The sequence below is a fragment of the Paralichthys olivaceus genome, chromosome 20 (assembly GCF_024713975.1).
Source record: "Paralichthys olivaceus isolate ysfri-2021 chromosome 20, ASM2471397v2, whole genome shotgun sequence".
Lineage (NCBI taxonomy): Eukaryota > Metazoa > Chordata > Actinopteri > Pleuronectiformes > Paralichthyidae > Paralichthys > Paralichthys olivaceus.
In genome coordinates, this window is record NC_091112.1 from 8,299,272 (window position 1) to 8,318,210 (window position 18,939).

Genomic DNA, 18,939 nt, shown 5'->3' on the forward strand with positions numbered 1-18,939 from the left:
ACTGTATTTATTTTGACTCATTTCCTTTTAGCTGAACATTTAGTGAAATCAGAATTGAGTGAACTTTAAATAAGAAAGGCACATTAAAGCGTACACATTGCACTTTATTATTTACATCTGCATTCCAACTATTTACATACAGTACATGCTTTTACATTCCAAGAAGCAAGACAAACAATGTCTGGAACGCTGGAGCCTCACGTCAAGTGTTTTCATTTCTATTAGATTTTTATGCTTTTATTTGGACAACAAAAACAAGAAAATGAGATAAAGCCAGAAAGTTTAGGCTGGACATGAAAACGTCAACATAGAAAGCAGACGTGAAATAAAAGCTGTGGCACGTTGTGCTTTAAAAACATTCACACTTGAAAACCTGCTCCCTCACACAGGAGATTTCAATTGTAGTTAATCAGCTGCGACACTGGGCGGAGCTTTGTTAACTCCAGAGTGGATCAGGTACAGTGAGCGTTAACAGGAGGAGAAGCGTGTCTGTGTGGGGGCCTTTAAAATGCAGTCGGATCATAGAATGTACATAGAGATGGACGACATGACAGCCTCCCAAAACTCCCAAATTATCTTAATTACCCCACCTCCTCCATGTTAGTCGATGGAACATGGACCAAACTTAAAAAGTCAAAGTACACAACAAATACATTTTCTTAAAGATGTGTTCGGTTGTTTAAGGTAGTTCCAAGCTGATGTGTGTTCAAGTTTTCATTTTTCCAGTAAGTTTGGTTTTAATTAGTGTTTTTAAGCCAATAAATTAAGGGGACATTTTTTAACTCAAACTGAAAGAGCAAAGCCAGACTGAGGGTAAGGGGAGAAAAAAAGCTACTTGAGACAATATTGATCGAAAATGAGGACATTCAGCCAATTAATGAAGGAATGAAGTTCAGTTAATTCAGACTGAAATTAGCCTCCAAGGAACTTAACGCTCAATAAACTTTAAGGCAGAATCCCTGACTTCAGCCACTTCAGCTTCAGGAGTTTAACACTTTTGCTTGGAGTGGAATCAATAGTTTGGTTCTGTAGAGACGTATATTATCACTGTACAGTTATTTTCCTGTGATGTTCTTATAGGATTGTGAATGAATACAACCGAAACATGTTGCTTCTGTCCTTGTTGGAGCTGGGAGGTTGAAGATGAAGCAGGAGATTAGTCAACATTCACAACTGAACCTGAGACCTACGGTAAGTCTTACAGTACACGAGTGCACATTTATCTAAAACCAGTAAAGCGACAACCTCTTGATTGACTTATCACCGAGCGTATGCACCGAGCTCCTAATTGATTGGATATTCTAACTTCAATGACTATTTTACCATCTTATAATTCCAGTTAAGTCAGTGGTTTGTGGTGAGTTGTTGGCTTGTCTTCTTAAATTAGCAGCAGATGTCATAATAATCGTAAACGGTGACATGTCTTAAATCGTAGCTGGAAGAGTTTGAACCCTGGTTACAAAGAGAATGTACCAGATAATGACCTGCTGACCTTTTCCCATCTTTCTGGGCCTTCAGTATCCTGACGATAAAAATCCTATATTTTGTCATGATCTCAGTGAATCATTTTGAAACCAAACACAACGTCTTTAAAAACAATTCAGAGCAAAACTTTCTTGGCGTATTTCATCCCAACCGGTAGAAATCTCAATAAGGCACTCGTTAGTACACACTCTCTCTCTTTCCTCATTTGACTTAAACAAATAACAGTGCTCTGCAGCCTGGTACATGAATCAGTATGTACAGTATATTACATCATAATGAGAATGGTTTTATAGTGCAAGCAGGTCAAGTATTATGACATTAGCCTTTTTTTTTTTTTAACGAAGCTGCCCTCATTGCGTAAGGTTGTGCGCTCAGGAGTTATGGTGTGGTTTGAACACACGTTGCAGATGGTGCAGAGCTCAGTGGTTGTTCCAAGGAGCCTGTCGTTTCTGTTTTTCACACGTCTTACTCACTCGGGTTGATGGCTTTAAAAGAGTTTTTCTTCCAGAGCTGCTACAGTGCAGTGAGCGTCCACACCTTCATTCCTTTTCCTCTGCATTGATCCACAAAGGTCAAACCTATAGAGGACATCAGCAGAAGTTAGCCTTCCTGGAGGTTTTGTTACCTTCACCAAGGAGGTTATGTTTTCATTGCCGTTTGTTTGATTGTCTGACTATCAGCAGGATTACTCAAAAATAACTGAACAAATTTCCATTAAAGTATGTCGAGGCATGTGGCGTGACCAAAGGAAGAACCAGTTAAATTCTTGAGTGGCTGCAGATATTTTATTTCATTTTCTATAACATGGGGAGATGAGGCCTTAGCCATGCTGCAGCCATGCTGCAGGCATAGACTCTCCGAACACCTTCTAGTTGGTTGCTCGTCGTGAGATCATGTGTAACACACTTTAAATATGACCTTGTCTAGTGTGGGTTGTGGTGAGATAAATGTCAGAGCTACCAACATTAAATCCAGCCAGCAGTAAAGAAATGCAAATCACAGCTCTAGAAGTGTGTGTGTGTGTGTGTGTGTGTGTGTGTGTGTGTGTGTGTGTGTGTGTGTGTGTGTGTGTGTGTGTGTGTGTTAATGGCTCTCTCACCCTTGGTGTGTTTGCATTGCTGTCCATCAGACTCTGTCTCAGTAAACTTGTCACCGCTTCAAGCTCCTGCTCAGCCTCCCGGACATTTGGATCCATCTGGAGGACTTCCTGGAGGTCGGTGCTGGCTGACAGATAGTCCTGGGTTTGTGACACACAGAGAAAATAAATTAAGATATACTTAGATGTGCAAACGCTTCTTATCCAAAATCTTCAAAAGAAAAAGAGGAGTGACAGGCACCTGTAAACCTTTATGAGCCAGTGCTCGTCTGTAGAAGGCTTTCTTGTTTCCTGGCTCCAGCTGCAGAGCAGAGTCACAGTCCTGTTTGGCCTCTTGAAAATGATTCAGTTTCAGGAAGCAAATGGCTCTGGAATCAAACAGTGCAGTGTCAGGATTTTGCTGCAGTTAATGATATGTAGGACCAAGCTATATATGAGCTATCCCACACTACAATTTAAATGTCTTAGTCAGAAATCTATGCTATTAAAATGAGACTTTTCACACTCACACAAAATGTACTTAAATATCTGAATATTATTACATTGTATAATAATATTTTTGGGCCTGGTATAAGCCAGATTTAAGACGTTAACTGGTATCCTGTAATGCTCTACCTGTCACACACCCATACATCCTTGTTTTATTTATATGTTCTCTATTATTAATGCCTCAATCTGCAAAGTAACAGACGTCTTTCTTATTTGCAGGAGTCTATAATTAAAACTACATCCACTTCTCAAAACACAATTCACATTTAATTTTTGATAGACTTGTGTCCAGGGATCAACCAATTATAAAATGAGTGATAAAGTTGAAAAGGCTTCAACACCAGGGTGCTTTCCTTCCTACCTGTTTGTGTAGAGAGCACATTCGTCTGGTTTTAAGGCGAGACATTCACTGTACTTCTCCAGAGCCTCCTGAAAGTTGCCTTTCTTCACCAGATCGTTGCCTTTCTGCTTCAGTAAAGTAAACTGGGACTCTTTTTTTCTGACTGTTGAAAGAAAAATGTATTAAACACTGAACCCGCTGAGGGAAACTGCAGTGATATAATATTACTGTCTGTATAACAGTCAATATCCCTTTGATTGATCAAAAACAAATGGCAAGATGACAGAACTAGAAGCCATTAGAGGTCATGGATGGATAAAACATCAGGAGAAAATCGCATCGGATGCATTTGTCTTTAAAAGACGTTTCTGGCATCAGTTCAGCACACTGAGTTTTTCAAAGTATCGTCAATAAAGCCATCAGTCAATCAGCAACCTGCTCACGGAGCTCTGCACTGTGCTGAGGAAGCCAATACGTCCATTGAGTTGTGGGGGAAACACACACACACACACACACACACACACACACACACACACACACACGCACGCACGCACACGCACACCAGGCACTTAAACACCAGATCCATATGGATCTGTGTGTGAATACTACACACAGGTAGTCCAGGCCTAGCCTTTATCAATCGACCCATTTCTTGATATAAAGTCTAAATTATTTATCCAGTAAGACAAGACAGCTGACTCAACAAGGTGTGAAATGCTGGCTCATGTTAGTCGTACACACAGTCTGACAATAACAACACGTCTGAGACTTTCCATTCCAGAAAATAAAACCCTTGAGTTACAGTTCAACACTGCAACTGTTCCATGATAGTCAGTATTTCCAAAGTGTGCCTGTTTACGAACAATAAAATAAAACCACACACTTGTGGGATGTGAAATAAGTGGCGACAGAATAAGCCTCTTGCTTTGGCAAAGGGAAGGTTTTACTAAAGCAGGTATCAGGAGAGCAATATAATTTTAATAAAACCATCAGCTAAACCTCGGTGCTGTGTCTGTCTGTTTAAAGCACAACAATCTCCTGCATCAGCTTTAATCAAGAGAGCAGCAGAGCTAATTAACTCAGCTCCTTCCTTGGTGTAATTCTACAAACAGCCAATCAAGAGCTTCACCGTTGTTTTATGGGACCTATGCGGAAATTATTTTAATTTCATCCTCAATCTTCCTCAGTATTGTTGTTTGGATGGTTCTTTTTAAATGTTTTTATATGAAATATTATGCCTTCCACCGAGGAAGTTATGTTTTCACCTCTGTTTGTTCGTTTGTTGTTGATGGATGGGACATGGGCTAAGAAAAAGACAATCAAATGTTGACATGCGGCGAATCCCCCACATTTTTTTCCCTTTCATTTTTCATGTCACTGATTTCAGGGAATAATTCAACAGCTGGGTGCTATTCTGATATCTGTCCCCTGTATGTGCTAGAGTCCTGAGGTGTGTATGTATATGTGTGTCTGTGTTTGTCCTGTCCTACCAGTGTTATGATTTAAAACCTGTCTTTGGCATTTTGGGTGGTTAATACAAATAAGATGTATTTGCTGGTGTGTTTTCTGTTTTTATAGCTGTATACTACACTGTGTATATTTAAACATATTAAATATATATTATATAATGTATGAGACATGTCCTCTGGTCTGTGTGAGCAGCCGACAGGAAACCTGACCTGGATTGTTCCATTACAGCAGTATTACGCTCTGTGGAGATCGCCTTCCCCCTCTGCATTATTGATTGATAGTCCACACACACACACACACACACACACACACACACACACACACACACACACACACACACACACACACACACACACACACACACACACACACACACAGTTACTCAGCAGGGGTGCCTTCACTTAGAGTTCATGACCGACTTCTGCTGCTGCCTTATGATTCCATAGTTAAATGCTATCGTTTAAAACAACCCTGAATTCAAAAACTACAAATTATTTCATCCACATAAGAAGAAAAATAATAAACACACAAACCAGAAAATCACAATTATATAGAGTGAATGCTATAATTGCTTATTGTGTGCTGTGTACCATACATTTGTGAATGACTGAAGGGAAAACGAGGAGGTTAACACGGCCTTAACAGATGGTCACATTTAAAGCACATGTTTATGTAGTTCCCTGGAAGTGATGTCACTCACCTTCGTCCTGTGCAGCCCTGGCGGCTCGAGCCTGGGCCAGCTCAATGCTGACTGGTTTCTGTCTGTGCTGCTGCTGGACAGACAGAGGGACGGCAGGGATCTGCGGAAGCTTCTCTCTCCACTCCGGCCCGTCCTCCTCGATCAGCATCTTAGTGATTCTGGCAGAAAAGACAAGGAGCGCAAAAGATGAGCACAGGAACGACTCAAGTGTTGGTGAATGTTTGTGTTGTACTGTATTAATGCTGGGTTACATGGTGTTTCTATACTTGACGAATGTGCGCTCGTCTTGTTTCTGAACGTGTTGCCTCAACACGGGGCTGCAGCGCTGTGGTGGCCCACTATACAGACTAAGTGGCAGCCATCACTGCTACATGCGAGTGTAATCATTCATTTGCTTCAATAGCTACTACAGAAAATAACAGACTGCCCCATTTCAAAGACCTAAATGCAGCATTATTTGTGGTCACAGTGAGGTTAGGTTAGCCCTGCCCTCCCCTGCCCTCCTCAGCTGCTTTCTTTTCCTTCCAGGGCCAGAGTTAGAATATATATGTTTTCCTCTACTGTAGCATAGACCAATTGTTACTCACCACTTCCTATGATCATTAATGCTACAGCAGCCGATTTCAGGAGGAAATTCAGATAAGAACTGCCACATCCACAGAACCAAACAAGATAATAAGATTTTCAAGGATCATTAATTATTTCCTATGGAGACCGGTGTAAAAAATTATATATTCAACACACGCATGTCTGCTTGGCCTACTGAAGGCAGAAATTATGTCTTGAGTATGATTAATATTATATAAGTGAAATAAATGAAAATGCAGTGCAAGCTAAAACAGAATGTGACATTATAATGTGTTGGGGAAAAACACAATTGCCACTTTTGAATAAACTCAGAAACTGCATCGTGTAAATAGCTCCTCTTCTTTCATAAGGTTACATAAGGCACACGAGGGTGGTTCACTGTTAAGCTGACTTGAGCTGACCTGTGGACGCTGTCATGAGCCGCCTGCACCCCGGTGTCCATCTGCAGGACGGTCTTATAATCCACGTAGGCCTTTCTGTAGCGCTCCACTGACTCATAGGCCATAGCCCTGCGCAACAGGGGCTTCAGAGAGTAGGGCTGCAGCTCCAAAGCCCTAAGAGGATCAGAAAGACACAGAGACAGAGGATCAAACCCTCCATGCCTGCACAGGTGTGGCTGGGATGATCTGAAGCTTTCCATTCATAAACATGTGAGGGAGTGTTTGTTTGAGAAATTCCTGAAGCCGTGGAAGTGAAAAACAAACTCTGTTGACCCAAAACTATTCCATGAACCATTTATAACTATTAAAGATTCTGTGGAAATGCTGAACAATCTTCTGCTTGAGCTTGTGGCTCTGAGCTAAGCTCTGGTCTGTGATAATGCCACGGCGAGGGCATTGTAAACTAATTACAAAGCAAATATCCATTTTCTTCATGCACAGTAAGGATCTCCTGTCTGCTATTGTGCAGTGTATGGAAAAGCTAATTTAATTTATATCAAGTTCTCTATATATTCTTTTGTGAGGATAACGTGGTGTGAATGATGAGTTTAAATCAACAGCAGGGTCCTATGTGAGTAACATGTAAGTAAATGTAATAATGAACTCGTCGACATTTAGCCTTTCCAAACACCGTTCTCCATTACTTCTGAATGTAAACAGAAAATATAATTATTGTATAATTATATAAGAACTACACAGAAAAGCAATGTCTGCAAACATGCAGGAATATATGCAAATGCACACACACACAGAAACACTGATCACGTACTTGGTGCAGTCCTGTATGCAGTCTGTGCTGTTTCCGTCCTTCAGGTAGCAGGCAGCTCTGTTGGAGTAGAGAATACACACGTCTTCTGGACTATCGATGCCTGGAGGGGAACAAGCACAACCACTCAACTGAGAGACCAGATACAAAAAGAACACATCTGTGATCTGTCATCTGTGAGCTCAGTGTAAAACACTGTCTAACAGCTTCCCATGTGAAAGTAAAGATAGTATCCACAGCAGCTTGGACCTGGAGCTCCTGGCTACAGTGAGGTCAACACAAACAGTTCCATTTAAAAGCATTAGACTGTTCAGAGACGCTGAGAGGGGGAATGGTAGACACATGAATGGATGTGTCCTTCTGGCAGAGTCATTTTCTTCTCTGACCTTTCTTTCCTGAGCCTCCATTGCAGTTTCACAACAGTTAGCAGAGCATCAGTCACTACACACTGCTTCAGTCTGAAAACGAACATCAGCAGCGCTCATACTGAAAAAAGCCAACATCACACATTGTTGTCGGTCAGTCTCACCTGAAGCATCCTTCTGTGACATCATAATAGGTCTCCTCTAATTGTTTTGTCTCGGGTGCTGCCGAAGAAGCCATGACTCTGTGTGTCAGCTGTGAGACTAAAAGTTGGCCGCTTGTTCTGAAGCATGACATTCAATCTCACCTAAAAGCTCCTTGCTCCAACAAATGAATGGTTCTGTCTTGTGCCAACAATCCACTTCAATCACCAATGACCCCTCGTGTGTTAGATCATGTTTGGCTAAAAATGAAAGATTACCAGCTGTCCAAACAGACCTGTGACATATCTGAGAAGTGACATGCACATACTATGCTTCAGGTATTACATAGGATAGAGACTGGGTACATAAATGAAATTGTGCAGCATGGCAGACACTGACATGATGTGTTCATAACTGTGGATTATGGAGACAAATCACAATAATTCAACAATAATTCCCTTAGAGAGCAGATGTATACTGTAGAATAATCATTTTTTAAAGTAGAACATTAAATATGCAGCTGCAGAGATCTATTGATGACAAATCAACAGTTTTGATGACCCGACAAGTCATTTTCTAAGTAAAAGGTTCCATTTCTTTTTAAACCTCTATGATTAAAAAAATAACTGCCATTTTTGTACTCTACCCTAGAGCAAACTTTGGATTTAGAATAAAAAAATCATCATATATCAACTATGTTCTGACACTGTTTGAGCCTAAACTATTATTTGTGTAGTTAAAGGTTCAGTGTGTTTTACGTCCAGATGTATTTGCAGAAATTGAAAATAAAATAATCCTAATGATGTTTTCACAAGTGTTGTTTTCTTTACCCTAGAATGGACCCTTTAAATTTAAATTCTTTATATTTACCTCAGGAGCAGGTTCTCTCTACGGACACCACGATTTTTCTTACAGAAGACCAGACTGGACAAACTAAACACCTTTTGAGTTTTATGACAACTGAAGGCTGCAACAGGTTCTCCTTCATGTTTGGAAGGGGAGGGTGACGTGAGGGGGAATTCAGCTGCAACATGCTACTCCACCACTAGATGTCACTAAATTCCACACGGAACCTTTAAGAAAATAATAGCTAGTTGTAGACATCCACATGCTATTGACACGGACAGTCACCGTGTAATTTAAGCTTAAGGTTTCAAGATTTTCCTTCAGCGCACATGTCTGAAGGTACAGATGTGTTATAACCACATGAATACGTCTCTGAGGAAAACAAACTCATATCTCCCCCACCTGCTTCAGCACATCCATTAATAGCCTGTGTGTACTTTTCCAGGGCGTCTCCGAACTGTCCGTGTTTGAAGAGGTGGTTCCCCTCGTTCTTGAGCCGGGCCAGGTGAGGAGGAAGGGCCCCGGCAGGAGCGTCCAGGTAACTCGTGTCCACCGCAGGTCTGTCCCGCTCCTCCTGCCCACCGGCAGGGTCGATTCCCCTCTGAGTGCCATTGGCCACCCCCTTCTGCGGGGCTCTGTGGGGGTTTCCCGTGCCGCCTCCGCCCCGGCTCCTCGCCCCGCTCCCCGCCGAGGCCTGGTCCGCTCTCGCTGCTCCGCTGCCGGAGGGTTTCTCCTGAGCGTTCCCCATGGCTGCTCTCCCTCCGCAGTGAGATCAAACTCTTCCTGCTTCTGCCTCAGAGCTGCAGCTTCATCTGAGGCTGTGCAGGGGATTTCTGCCGGGACCGCCCCCATCGTGACGCGTCACACGTGATGTCACGTGGGGGGTTGGGGGGGGCGATGCAGTGCTGCAGCAGGACGAGTCTGATGGAAACACAGACTGTTTACATGGGTCTGATGAGTCTGATGAGTCTGATGAGACTGATGAGACCTATGGATGGGACAGATCTGATGGCCCTAGCAACAGGCTTATATTGTTTTGTGTTCTTTTATTATCATTAGTGAAGTGAAATAAAACGAATATTCTCTTTCATGAACAAGCTTCTCTTCTGAATACAGCTCACTTTGATTGGCCTTTTTCATTGTAGCTTCTTTTAATATTTGTCTTAGCTCATGAGCCTTTTTTTTGTCCACCTGTCCGTGTTATTTCCTCTTTCTAAAGCACTTCCTAACATTAAGACAAATGCTAAATAAAGTTTATTATTTTATCATTAATGTGTATCAGTACTAAAAAAAATGATGGGTACATCTTTGGGAAAAGGACAGTTGTACATAACACAATGGATTTGTGGATTCACTGTGCGTACTTAGCACAGAGCAATTAGTTGGAATCACCTGTTTTTATAAGAAATCAAAATGGCTGCTGTAGAGAAAATGCAGTTGTTGGAATGAATCATATAAATAATGTTAAACTCCAACTTGTGATAAGTCTTTGTCATTGAGGTTAGTTTAACAAATTCTTATATAGCTAAATGTTTTAGTATGTTACTTAAATAAAGAATAAGGTTTAGCTAATTAATCCCTGTAAGCACAGATTCCGTGGGTATGGCTTGCCATCTGGTGACCTGTGTGAGCACCTGTTCCCAAAGGCCACAGATTCAACTCTTCCGGGTAAAGAATTGCCTTTGGACCCATGAATCCATTTTATAGTTTTGTGTTATCTAATATACCCCAATAATAATAAATTAAATAGAAAAGTAAGATAAACTCTCCCTTCATTCAAAAGCACAACAAACTGCTGCTTCCATAATGACCTTGGAGTTCAATCAATATCTCACTCGTTTAAACATTTAATATATATATATACTTACATATGCCGTGAAAGGTTATATTTTTTGCACTGTTGACTGCATTCGTTTCTGTGAAGTATTTGTATAAACTGCCACTGAATAACAATTTGACTCTTCTGCCTCAAAACAGCCAATGGTGGCTCTTTAAGTTCAAATTAAATAGTTGACAAAAGTTGATTGAAACTCAAAAATTACAAATTTTAACACAAATCTTCATGGCAATGAAAAACTAAAAACGTTCATTGTTTGAATGCTAACTTTAACAAACTTATTTCATGTTACCTCATTCAAACTATTGGCGAAAGACCACCTAAATACCCCTGTGCCTCACTCACTCTTTCCAAGTGTAAAGAAAAACCTTCACATATCCACTTTCTCCTGTAGAAACGTGTTGGTGCAGCATGGCAGGAATTAACAGAGAAAATGTACAAAATTGCATTTTAAAATAAATGTGTGAACCTAATAGATTTTCCACATCATTCAGAAATACAGTCTGTTTATTTACATCCAAACAAACTACAAAAGTTACACACAACAATAACAAAACAGCTGATCTCATCTTCTTCACCTGGCATCAAAAACAACCACTGAAATCAGAAGTTAAGGAAATGTACATGTTCTCAGTTCATACACAAACACACACAAACCCACACACACACAGAGAGAGACATTTAAAGGATACATCTCTTTGTCCTCTTCTTATACATGATCCTGTAACCGCACTCCCTGCATCGGATTGGATCACGGGCCTTAATTTCATTTTCAGTGTGACACTCTGCAATTTCAGACAGAATAATATTAGTTAGAGCAGAACATTGCTGAAAAGATGATTTCCAAAGCACTTCAAATTGCTTCACATCTGAATGGTGTGAAATCAATAAACCTGCTTTGCCTTTACTTGTATGAAAACCAAATGTTGGTTCATCCAGTGTGGGCAGAGCTGTAAGCGTGACATTAACAACAACATCTGAATTCATAGCAACTAACTGGAATACATGGACCTTAAAGTACTAATGAATTATGAAGTAAGAATGCTTGTAAATATTAGCATTCGGTCCATTAGTACGGTAGTGATGGGTCAGTTCTACTATAAGAGTAGAACAAGTTATTAGAGTATGTATTTAGTATAGTATGTAGCTGTAACGTTAGCATGTACTGGTAGAAAACGTACCTCCACATATGTAGATCATGGGCTGCTGCTTGGGGGGTTGCACATCTTTCGGTGCGTCCATTTTTGATCCTATAACACAACAAATGTACGATGTGTTAGCATCGTCACAGCATGCTAACACAGAAACGGCATGGTTAGCTTAAACCATCACAACCGGAAGTCCTAATGAAACACAAGGGCCTTTAAGACATCACAAAAAGTCTTGTGTGTGAAGAGAAAATGATAAATTCGTGGAAGGAATCCACAAAAAAACATTTCTCATTGTTTTAATACATCAACAGTAGCTGTTTACCTCTTTCCCTCACACACCGCTGCTATGTGCGCATGCGTACAAGCGTCCAGTCGACCTCCAAGCAAAGTGGACTGTGATTGGTCAGAAAGCACCTCTCCTCATATATAGCATATTATTGCTTCTGTACAAAACAAAGCCGACATTGTGGATATAGAACAGATCAACGTGTATAACAGTAGTTTTTATATGGTCTATTATTGGTTTATTATTCCAGGATTCTAACTCTGTGGACATGGAAGCTGCGGTGTTTCTGTTTCGCCCTCCGGCCGGACAGGGGGCGCTGTGGTGAGACAGCATCCCCAGACGGCCCATCATCTGACGGACGCTCAGCTGGCCCTCCACCACTTTTTCACAACAGAGACTCGGTGGACAATGTTCACATCGTGACCAGTGGCCCCCAAACTGTTCGAATTCACCGCCAGTCCTCTGCCTTGACATCATCTGACGCTGTGCGACATGGAGCCAGCTGCGCCCAAAAGGTCTGTGCTCCTTCTGCTGGTTTAAAACGCGTCTACCGACTAGCTAAATGGCTAACGTAGCTGCCGCCGCTTAGCAAGCTAGCCTGATGCTAACTTCGCTTTACCGGTTTTCTCTCAAACTTTCCGTTAAAACGACCGAACGGGTTTAACGATCCCATTCCACCCAGATCGCAAACAACTGTGTTGAAACTTGTTGTGGGTTTCAGGCCTGTGTCCTGGTGTCTGTAACTTTTATTGAGCAGTTTGAGCTGTGGTCTTTTTAGACATGAGTCAGAATCATGTTATTGCCGAGCAGGTTCACATATACAAGGGATTTGCTGTGATGTGTTTGTGCAAGTATAAATATAAAACAAATTAAAAAGGATACGAAAGTATCAGGGGAGGGGTTGTGAAGTGTCACACACAGGGACAGAACCTCCCTGTGGGACTCTTTGGTTTACTTTTCCCTGTCATGTGTAAACTGTTTGTCTGAATTTCACTAAACACCACAGGAGCAGTTTCCAATAAAGAGGAACTGAGAGCTGGGGGAGTTTGTGTCTTGAACATGATCAATGTAAAATGTTTTTCCTAGTCTGTGCGGTGCTTTACAGTGTAGACTTCTTCACTTCTTCTTTTATTTTGATCCACATTATCTTCTGGCTGCTAACTGATGGTCCAACAAAGAGTTTCACTACTTGTTTTTAGTTAAACTGTTAAACAGATATTACAAGTGATTCGTTTAAATTTTTACAGCAAGCTGAAAAAGCTGAGTGAAGACAGTCTGACCAAACAACCGGAGGAAGTGTTTGATGTTCTAGAGAAACTTGGTGAAGGGTAAGACGATGCTGTCATGACTCACTTCCATTTTAACATCTTTTGACTGAAAGGGTTAAATTGACCTCTTTTGCTGTGTATGGCATGTTGTTAATATTTAAAATTTGTGGGTTTTGTGTTTAGTTCCTATGGCAGTGTGTTCAAAGCCATTCATAAGGAGTCAGGCCAGGTCGTGGCCATTAAGCAGGTTCCTGTGGAGTCTGATCTGCAGGAGATCATCAAGGAGATTTCCATCATGCAGCAGTGTGACAGGTGGGGTGATGAACCAGATTTACCAAAATCCCTGCATTTATGACATATATATGTAAAAAAAACTCATTACCCTGCAGCATTAACAGTCATCTGTTGTCTCACTTCTGCTCTTTTTGTCTGAAACGAAACTTTGTCTTCTCTTTTGATAATACTGTGTTTTGTGTTTACTTCTAGCCCTTATGTAGTGAAATACTATGGCAGCTACTTCAAGAATACAGACCTTTGGATTGTCATGGAGTACTGCGGAGCTGGCTCTGTCTCTGACATCATCAGACTGCGCAACAAGACGGTGGGTGCTCACAAAGTTACAAGTTCTAACTGCCTCTGTGTTCAGTCTGTGTGTGTGTGTGTGATATCTTTTAGAAAGAGTATATGAAGTGATTTATAATATGCAGTATATTCTACATTAAGTAAGTTTAATATAAGTAACATAGGACACATGTTGACATCAACCACATTCTTATCCTCAGCTGACAGAGGATGAGATTGCCACCATCCTGAAGTCCACTCTGAAGGGTCTTGAATATCTCCACTTCATGAGAAAGATCCACCGGGACATCAAGGCCGGAAACATCCTTCTTAACACTGAGGGACATGCCAAACTGGCAGATTTTGGAGTAGCTGGACAGCTAACGGTAACGTTAAAATTCATGTTGCTCATTCACTGGTTTTGTGAACCCATATGAGGTGATTGATAATTTAGTGTATATTAATTACAAAAGTGTCTATTTTCTCTCTAAAGGACACCATGGCGAAGAGAAACACGGTGATTGGTACACCATTCTGGATGGCACCAGAGGTGATCCAGGAAATTGGCTACAACTGTGTGGCTGACATATGGTCCCTGGGTATCACTTCTATAGAGATGGCAGAAGGAAAACCTCCCTATGCTGACATCCATCCCATGAGAGTGAGTGAAAACATAATTATAAGAAGTGGGTCCCAAATCTAACTTTTTCTGTAACCCTTCCTGACTGTCTTGTATATTCTCCGTGTGTTTCTTCAGGCGATCTTCATGATCCCCACCAACCCTCCTCCAACATTCAGAAAGCCTGAGCTTTGGTCCGACGAATTCACAGACTTTGTCAAGAAGTGTCTGGTCAAGAATCCAGAGCAGAGAGCCACTGCAACCCAGCTCTTACAGGTTGGAGGAAGATATACGCACACCTGCAGAGAAATAAACATATATAAGCTCTGGGTGTACACCCTAAAAGACTTGATACTGTAGAAATATATTTATAAAACACAACTAAAAGATGTATAGGTATGTGTATTTGTTATCACTCAATAGTAACCACACAACAATCTTTTCTTTTCTTTTAACATCCAGCACCAGTTCATCACCCAGGCTAAGCCAGTCACAATTTTGAGAGACCTGATAACTGAAGCCATGGAGATGAAAGCTAAAAGGCAGCAGGAGCAGCAGAGGGAGCTGGAGGAGGAAGATGACAACTCTGTATGTATAACGAGACTCTGTTCCACTCAGCGTAACCATGAGAAAGCTATAGTTGTGTATGTGAAGGCTGCGAGTCTAATTGTCTTGTGTCATCCAGGAGGAGGAGACTGAGGTGGACTCTCACACCATGGTGAAGTCAGGCTCAGAAGGTGCAGGAACCATGAGGGCCACTAGCACCATGAGTGACGGAGCACAGACCATGATCGAACACAGCAGCACCATGTTGGAGTCAGACCTGGGCACTATGGTCATCAACAGCGATGATGAAGAGGAGGATGAAGACCAGGGATCCATGAGGAGTGAGCACACACATTAATTATTGGGAATTACCTAATTGGAGCAGAGATTAGAGAAAATATACAATAGTTCCTTAAAAATAACAGGATCATTCTGAGACGGGGGAAAAGTAACAAAATCTGTTTGTACGAGATAAGGAAAGAGGACTGAGTGCTCAAGAAAGGAGATATTTAAATGACTATAGTAATCACATTGACACCGTCACTCTATTTATGGAGACTCACATTCTAGCACCACAGAGTTCGAAGCAGTCACTGTTGTGCTTGAAAGGAATCTGCTAGAGAAGGCCATGATGCAAAAATAAGACTCACAGAATGGGTTGTAGGTCAATGAGGCATCCATATGTCTGTTTCTGAAAAACAATTAAACACGTTTGTGTTAAGTTTGAACTTGATCCTCTTTATCCTCCACAGGGCACGCCACCCCCCAGCAGCCGATACGTCCATCCTTCATGGACTACTTTGACAAGCAGGACTCCAACAAGGCAGCCCAGCAGCAGGAGAACTACAACCACAACCAGCCGCAGGAGCAGCCAGGCTACCACATTCAGTCCAAAAACGTCTTCCCTGACAACTGGAAGGTGCCTCAGGACGGAGACTTTGACTTTGTGAGTAATGTCTTCCATGAGCCTTTTGTGGTAGGGGGGTTACTCATAGTGGAAGTCGGTGTACAACAGTGGTAAAAATAACAGAAGCATTAGACACTAAATACGACTCATCTCTTTCCTGTCACCCAGTTAAAGAACCTGGACTTCGAGGAGCTCCAGATGCGTCTGAGTGCCTTAGATCCCATGATGGAGCGGGAGATTGAGGAGCTCAGGCAGCGCTACACGGCCAAGAGACAGCCCATCCTGGATGCAATGGATGCAAAGAAGAGACGGCAACAGAACTTCTGAGTGATCCTCCCTGTCACCTTCACACCCGGGACTCTAAAAGCCACAAAAAACACAAAACGTACGTCCTAATGACTTGATGGGACGAAGATGACTCCACTGACTTTTTTTTGAAGTCGACTGCTGTTCTGACATAGTGGCCTGTGACTGAAGAGAGATGTTTCTTCTTCACTCTGGCTCCTGGAATCCACACTAACAAGCCTCTGTCCAGATGCTGTTCCTTCAATTTAAATCTTAATTTAGTTTCTCCAGTCTTGTAAAGTTGTGTCTCCTAAATGAAGCTCAAGTCTGCAGCCAAAGAGAGAACCAAGTCTGTTGATTACACATCCGGAAGTGAAAATTATTGATTTCACCTCCTCTAAAGAAATGTCCCTTTCACATCTGATAGAAAACCGTCTTGGGGAGTCAGCATTAAAACAAAAGAAAGGACAACCAGGCCAACACTACACCAAGCCTTGTTAGCAGCAGGGGCGGTGGTGTAGACAACAAGTGTTCTTTTTTCCCTCAGACTTTGTAACTGTAAATATAACATAGAGCCTAGTTTGGAAATACCTGCAACATAAAGCTATGGAGGTTCATCCATGACCAAAGACAATCAAGGTGATGCTTCAGTTGAGAATGCCTTAAAACATATTTGAAACCTGGTTTTCAAAATAAGCAATGTAGTGAAACAACCAAGTCGTCATTGGTGGTTGAATACTTCCTTTCTTGGAGATGAGTTGGACTCTGCAAATGTTTGTCAGAATGGACAGAGATGACAAATCATTTGGTGAAGAGTAGATCGTGTGTTTTCACTTGTTTTGTGGACCAGAAAATTCTAAACTTATTTCAATATAGTCTTATTATCATTATTTAATTTTGTTGTTTTTAAATTTGATGTTCTGGGCTTCTTTATCACAGCCAAGTCGGTCTATACTGATGGATACCATGGATCTTAGTGCCTCATAACTCACACCTGCATCCTTCTGGCACACATCACCCACTCTACGTGAATTTAAAATCTACAACCTTACTTAACGGATGGTTTTTTTTTTTAATGCAAGGCGTTACAGAAAGTCAGAAGAATTATGATTTCCCTACAAGCTTAAGCATTCCTAAACAACGACTGTTTTATTATCAGTGTGAGCTGTAACAGTGAAGAAAGCAGCCAGTAGCCTGCTGTTTACTTTAGTAAAAAACGAGCGGCTGCACCAGCCTCATATCTCCAGTCTGAGTTTCAGACATCAGATCATTATTATATCCTTTTGCATTAAGATCATTTCCCTGCAGCTTATCCGTACGTATGTATCAGCAACTCTGAATATGATTTCCTGACATATCGAGTGTGTGGTGTCATTGATGAAGTAATGAAGATATGTTGCTACAATTTGTATTACAGACAAATATTCAGCGTGTTCATCGACTGATGTGACATTGCCCCTTTGTCAAATTATAAGAGGTTTGTATGATGTTAAAGCTAACTTCATTAGCTGTAATGCAGAAATGCCAATCATAACGCTACATTGAGTAACATTTTTTATTTAACAGTAACATATTTGGCTTGGCTCGTATCTCGGTAACAATTCTTAAAAAAACAAGTTCAAAGGTTCTGATCAGAAACGGGGATGTTCTCCTTTTTGCTCTAAAATGTTTTTTGATTTTGATCCTAACCAACCTATCAAACATTTGTTTTCTTCATGAAGAAATCAGGTTTCGTGTCACTTGGTTTTGATGAGTCATGCTAATGCTAATTATGACACTTTGAATGAATCCAGACTGTCATCGTCTGCAGGTTGCTGTTACATTTGAATGTTGATAATATGATACTGTTCTAAATAGACCTGTTACACTGTCTTACTGTGTCTTATATGATGGACAATGAGGCTGAATGGTTAAACACATGAATCTCAATCACCACTATCTATTAATGCTCACGTTTGAACTTGTTATTTTTCTGCTTTAACATGAACCTCTTTCACAATACTCATTAATATTCTTGCCATTGTTTTCGTGAATCAAGACTACAGCATATTGGCAACACAAGCATTCACACTATTTATTTAACGCTTCAACCTCTTTTTTTTTCGTGACACTGGTTTAAATACAGAAGCTGATTTGACTGTTTCACATTTTGACCCTCTGTCGGATATATTGTGTGTTAGACTATGCATGTTCATAATTATCTTTGCTCTGTAGTGGAATGCTCTTATATTAACTGCACAGGTAAGGAGTATTGTTTATATGGAAGATTGATTATTTTCACAGCTTTTAATTATTGAATAAAAAATATTTGCTCTGTAAAAAAATGAAAAGCCCAGTTTGAAACATGACATTGTTCAGAACTGATCATGTTGTGTATCTAAAAATCACTTCTTTTTTTTTTTTAACTATATAGCAACATGATTTTGTCTTCATTTATGAATTGAGGTTTAGGGTGGAATGTAAGCATTTCTGTTTGAACCACTTAATTTATTATGTTTGTAAGACTTTATAACGTTTTGAAAAAGTGCAAGAAATAATAAAAGTTACTTATAGTTAACCTGACCTGCAGTGGAATGTTTTTATCTTATCTCTGAATTCATACGTGGAGACTTGAACATCTAAGCTCGAGTGGTGCTCAGTGATTACCTGTGCCAAGGCCGAACAATTCTACACACGATTGTCTAGTTTTGTAGAATAATGAAAGAAAAGAAACACATGAAACATATTTACTTAGCTGTTTCTCTTGAGAAAAT

At 40.8% G+C, this 18,939-nt stretch overlaps 3 protein-coding genes across 3 annotated transcripts; 1 reads left to right on the forward strand and 2 right to left on the reverse strand.

Moving 5' to 3' along the window:
- Positions 1 to 83: 83 nt before the first annotated feature.
- spag1a (sperm associated antigen 1a) lies at positions 84 to 9,643 on the reverse strand. The gene is made up of 8 exons (XM_020102035.2): positions 9,129 to 9,643; positions 7,378 to 7,477; positions 6,570 to 6,722; positions 5,581 to 5,738; positions 3,432 to 3,573; positions 2,823 to 2,949; positions 2,585 to 2,722; positions 84 to 2,063 (listed from the first exon to the last, which is right to left on the reverse strand). Exons 1-8 carry the CDS (start codon positions 9,472 to 9,474, stop codon positions 2,058 to 2,060), a joined length of 1,170 nt encoding a protein of 389 aa, XP_019957594.1. The 5' UTR covers positions 9,475 to 9,643; the 3' UTR covers positions 84 to 2,057.
- A 1,409-nt stretch (positions 9,644 to 11,052) lies between these two features.
- polr2k (RNA polymerase II, I and III subunit K) lies at positions 11,053 to 12,158 on the reverse strand. The gene is made up of 4 exons (XM_020101961.2): positions 12,037 to 12,158; positions 11,745 to 11,813; positions 11,256 to 11,348; positions 11,053 to 11,160 (listed from the first exon to the last, which is right to left on the reverse strand). The coding sequence occupies exons 2-4, from the start codon at positions 11,803 to 11,805 to the stop codon at positions 11,138 to 11,140; spliced, it is 177 nt and encodes a 58-aa protein (XP_019957520.1). The 5' UTR covers positions 11,806 to 11,813; positions 12,037 to 12,158; the 3' UTR covers positions 11,053 to 11,137.
- stk3 (serine/threonine kinase 3 (STE20 homolog, yeast)) lies at positions 12,137 to 18,743 on the forward strand. Its single transcript, XM_020101970.2, has 11 exons — positions 12,137 to 12,515; positions 13,248 to 13,328; positions 13,452 to 13,580; positions 13,755 to 13,869; positions 14,051 to 14,215; positions 14,323 to 14,490; positions 14,587 to 14,724; positions 14,911 to 15,036; positions 15,134 to 15,335; positions 15,747 to 15,940; positions 16,070 to 18,743. The coding sequence occupies exons 1-11, from the start codon at positions 12,493 to 12,495 to the stop codon at positions 16,226 to 16,228; spliced, it is 1,500 nt and encodes a 499-aa protein (XP_019957529.1). The 5' UTR covers positions 12,137 to 12,492; the 3' UTR covers positions 16,229 to 18,743.
- The last annotated feature ends 196 nt before the right edge of the window (positions 18,744 to 18,939 follow it).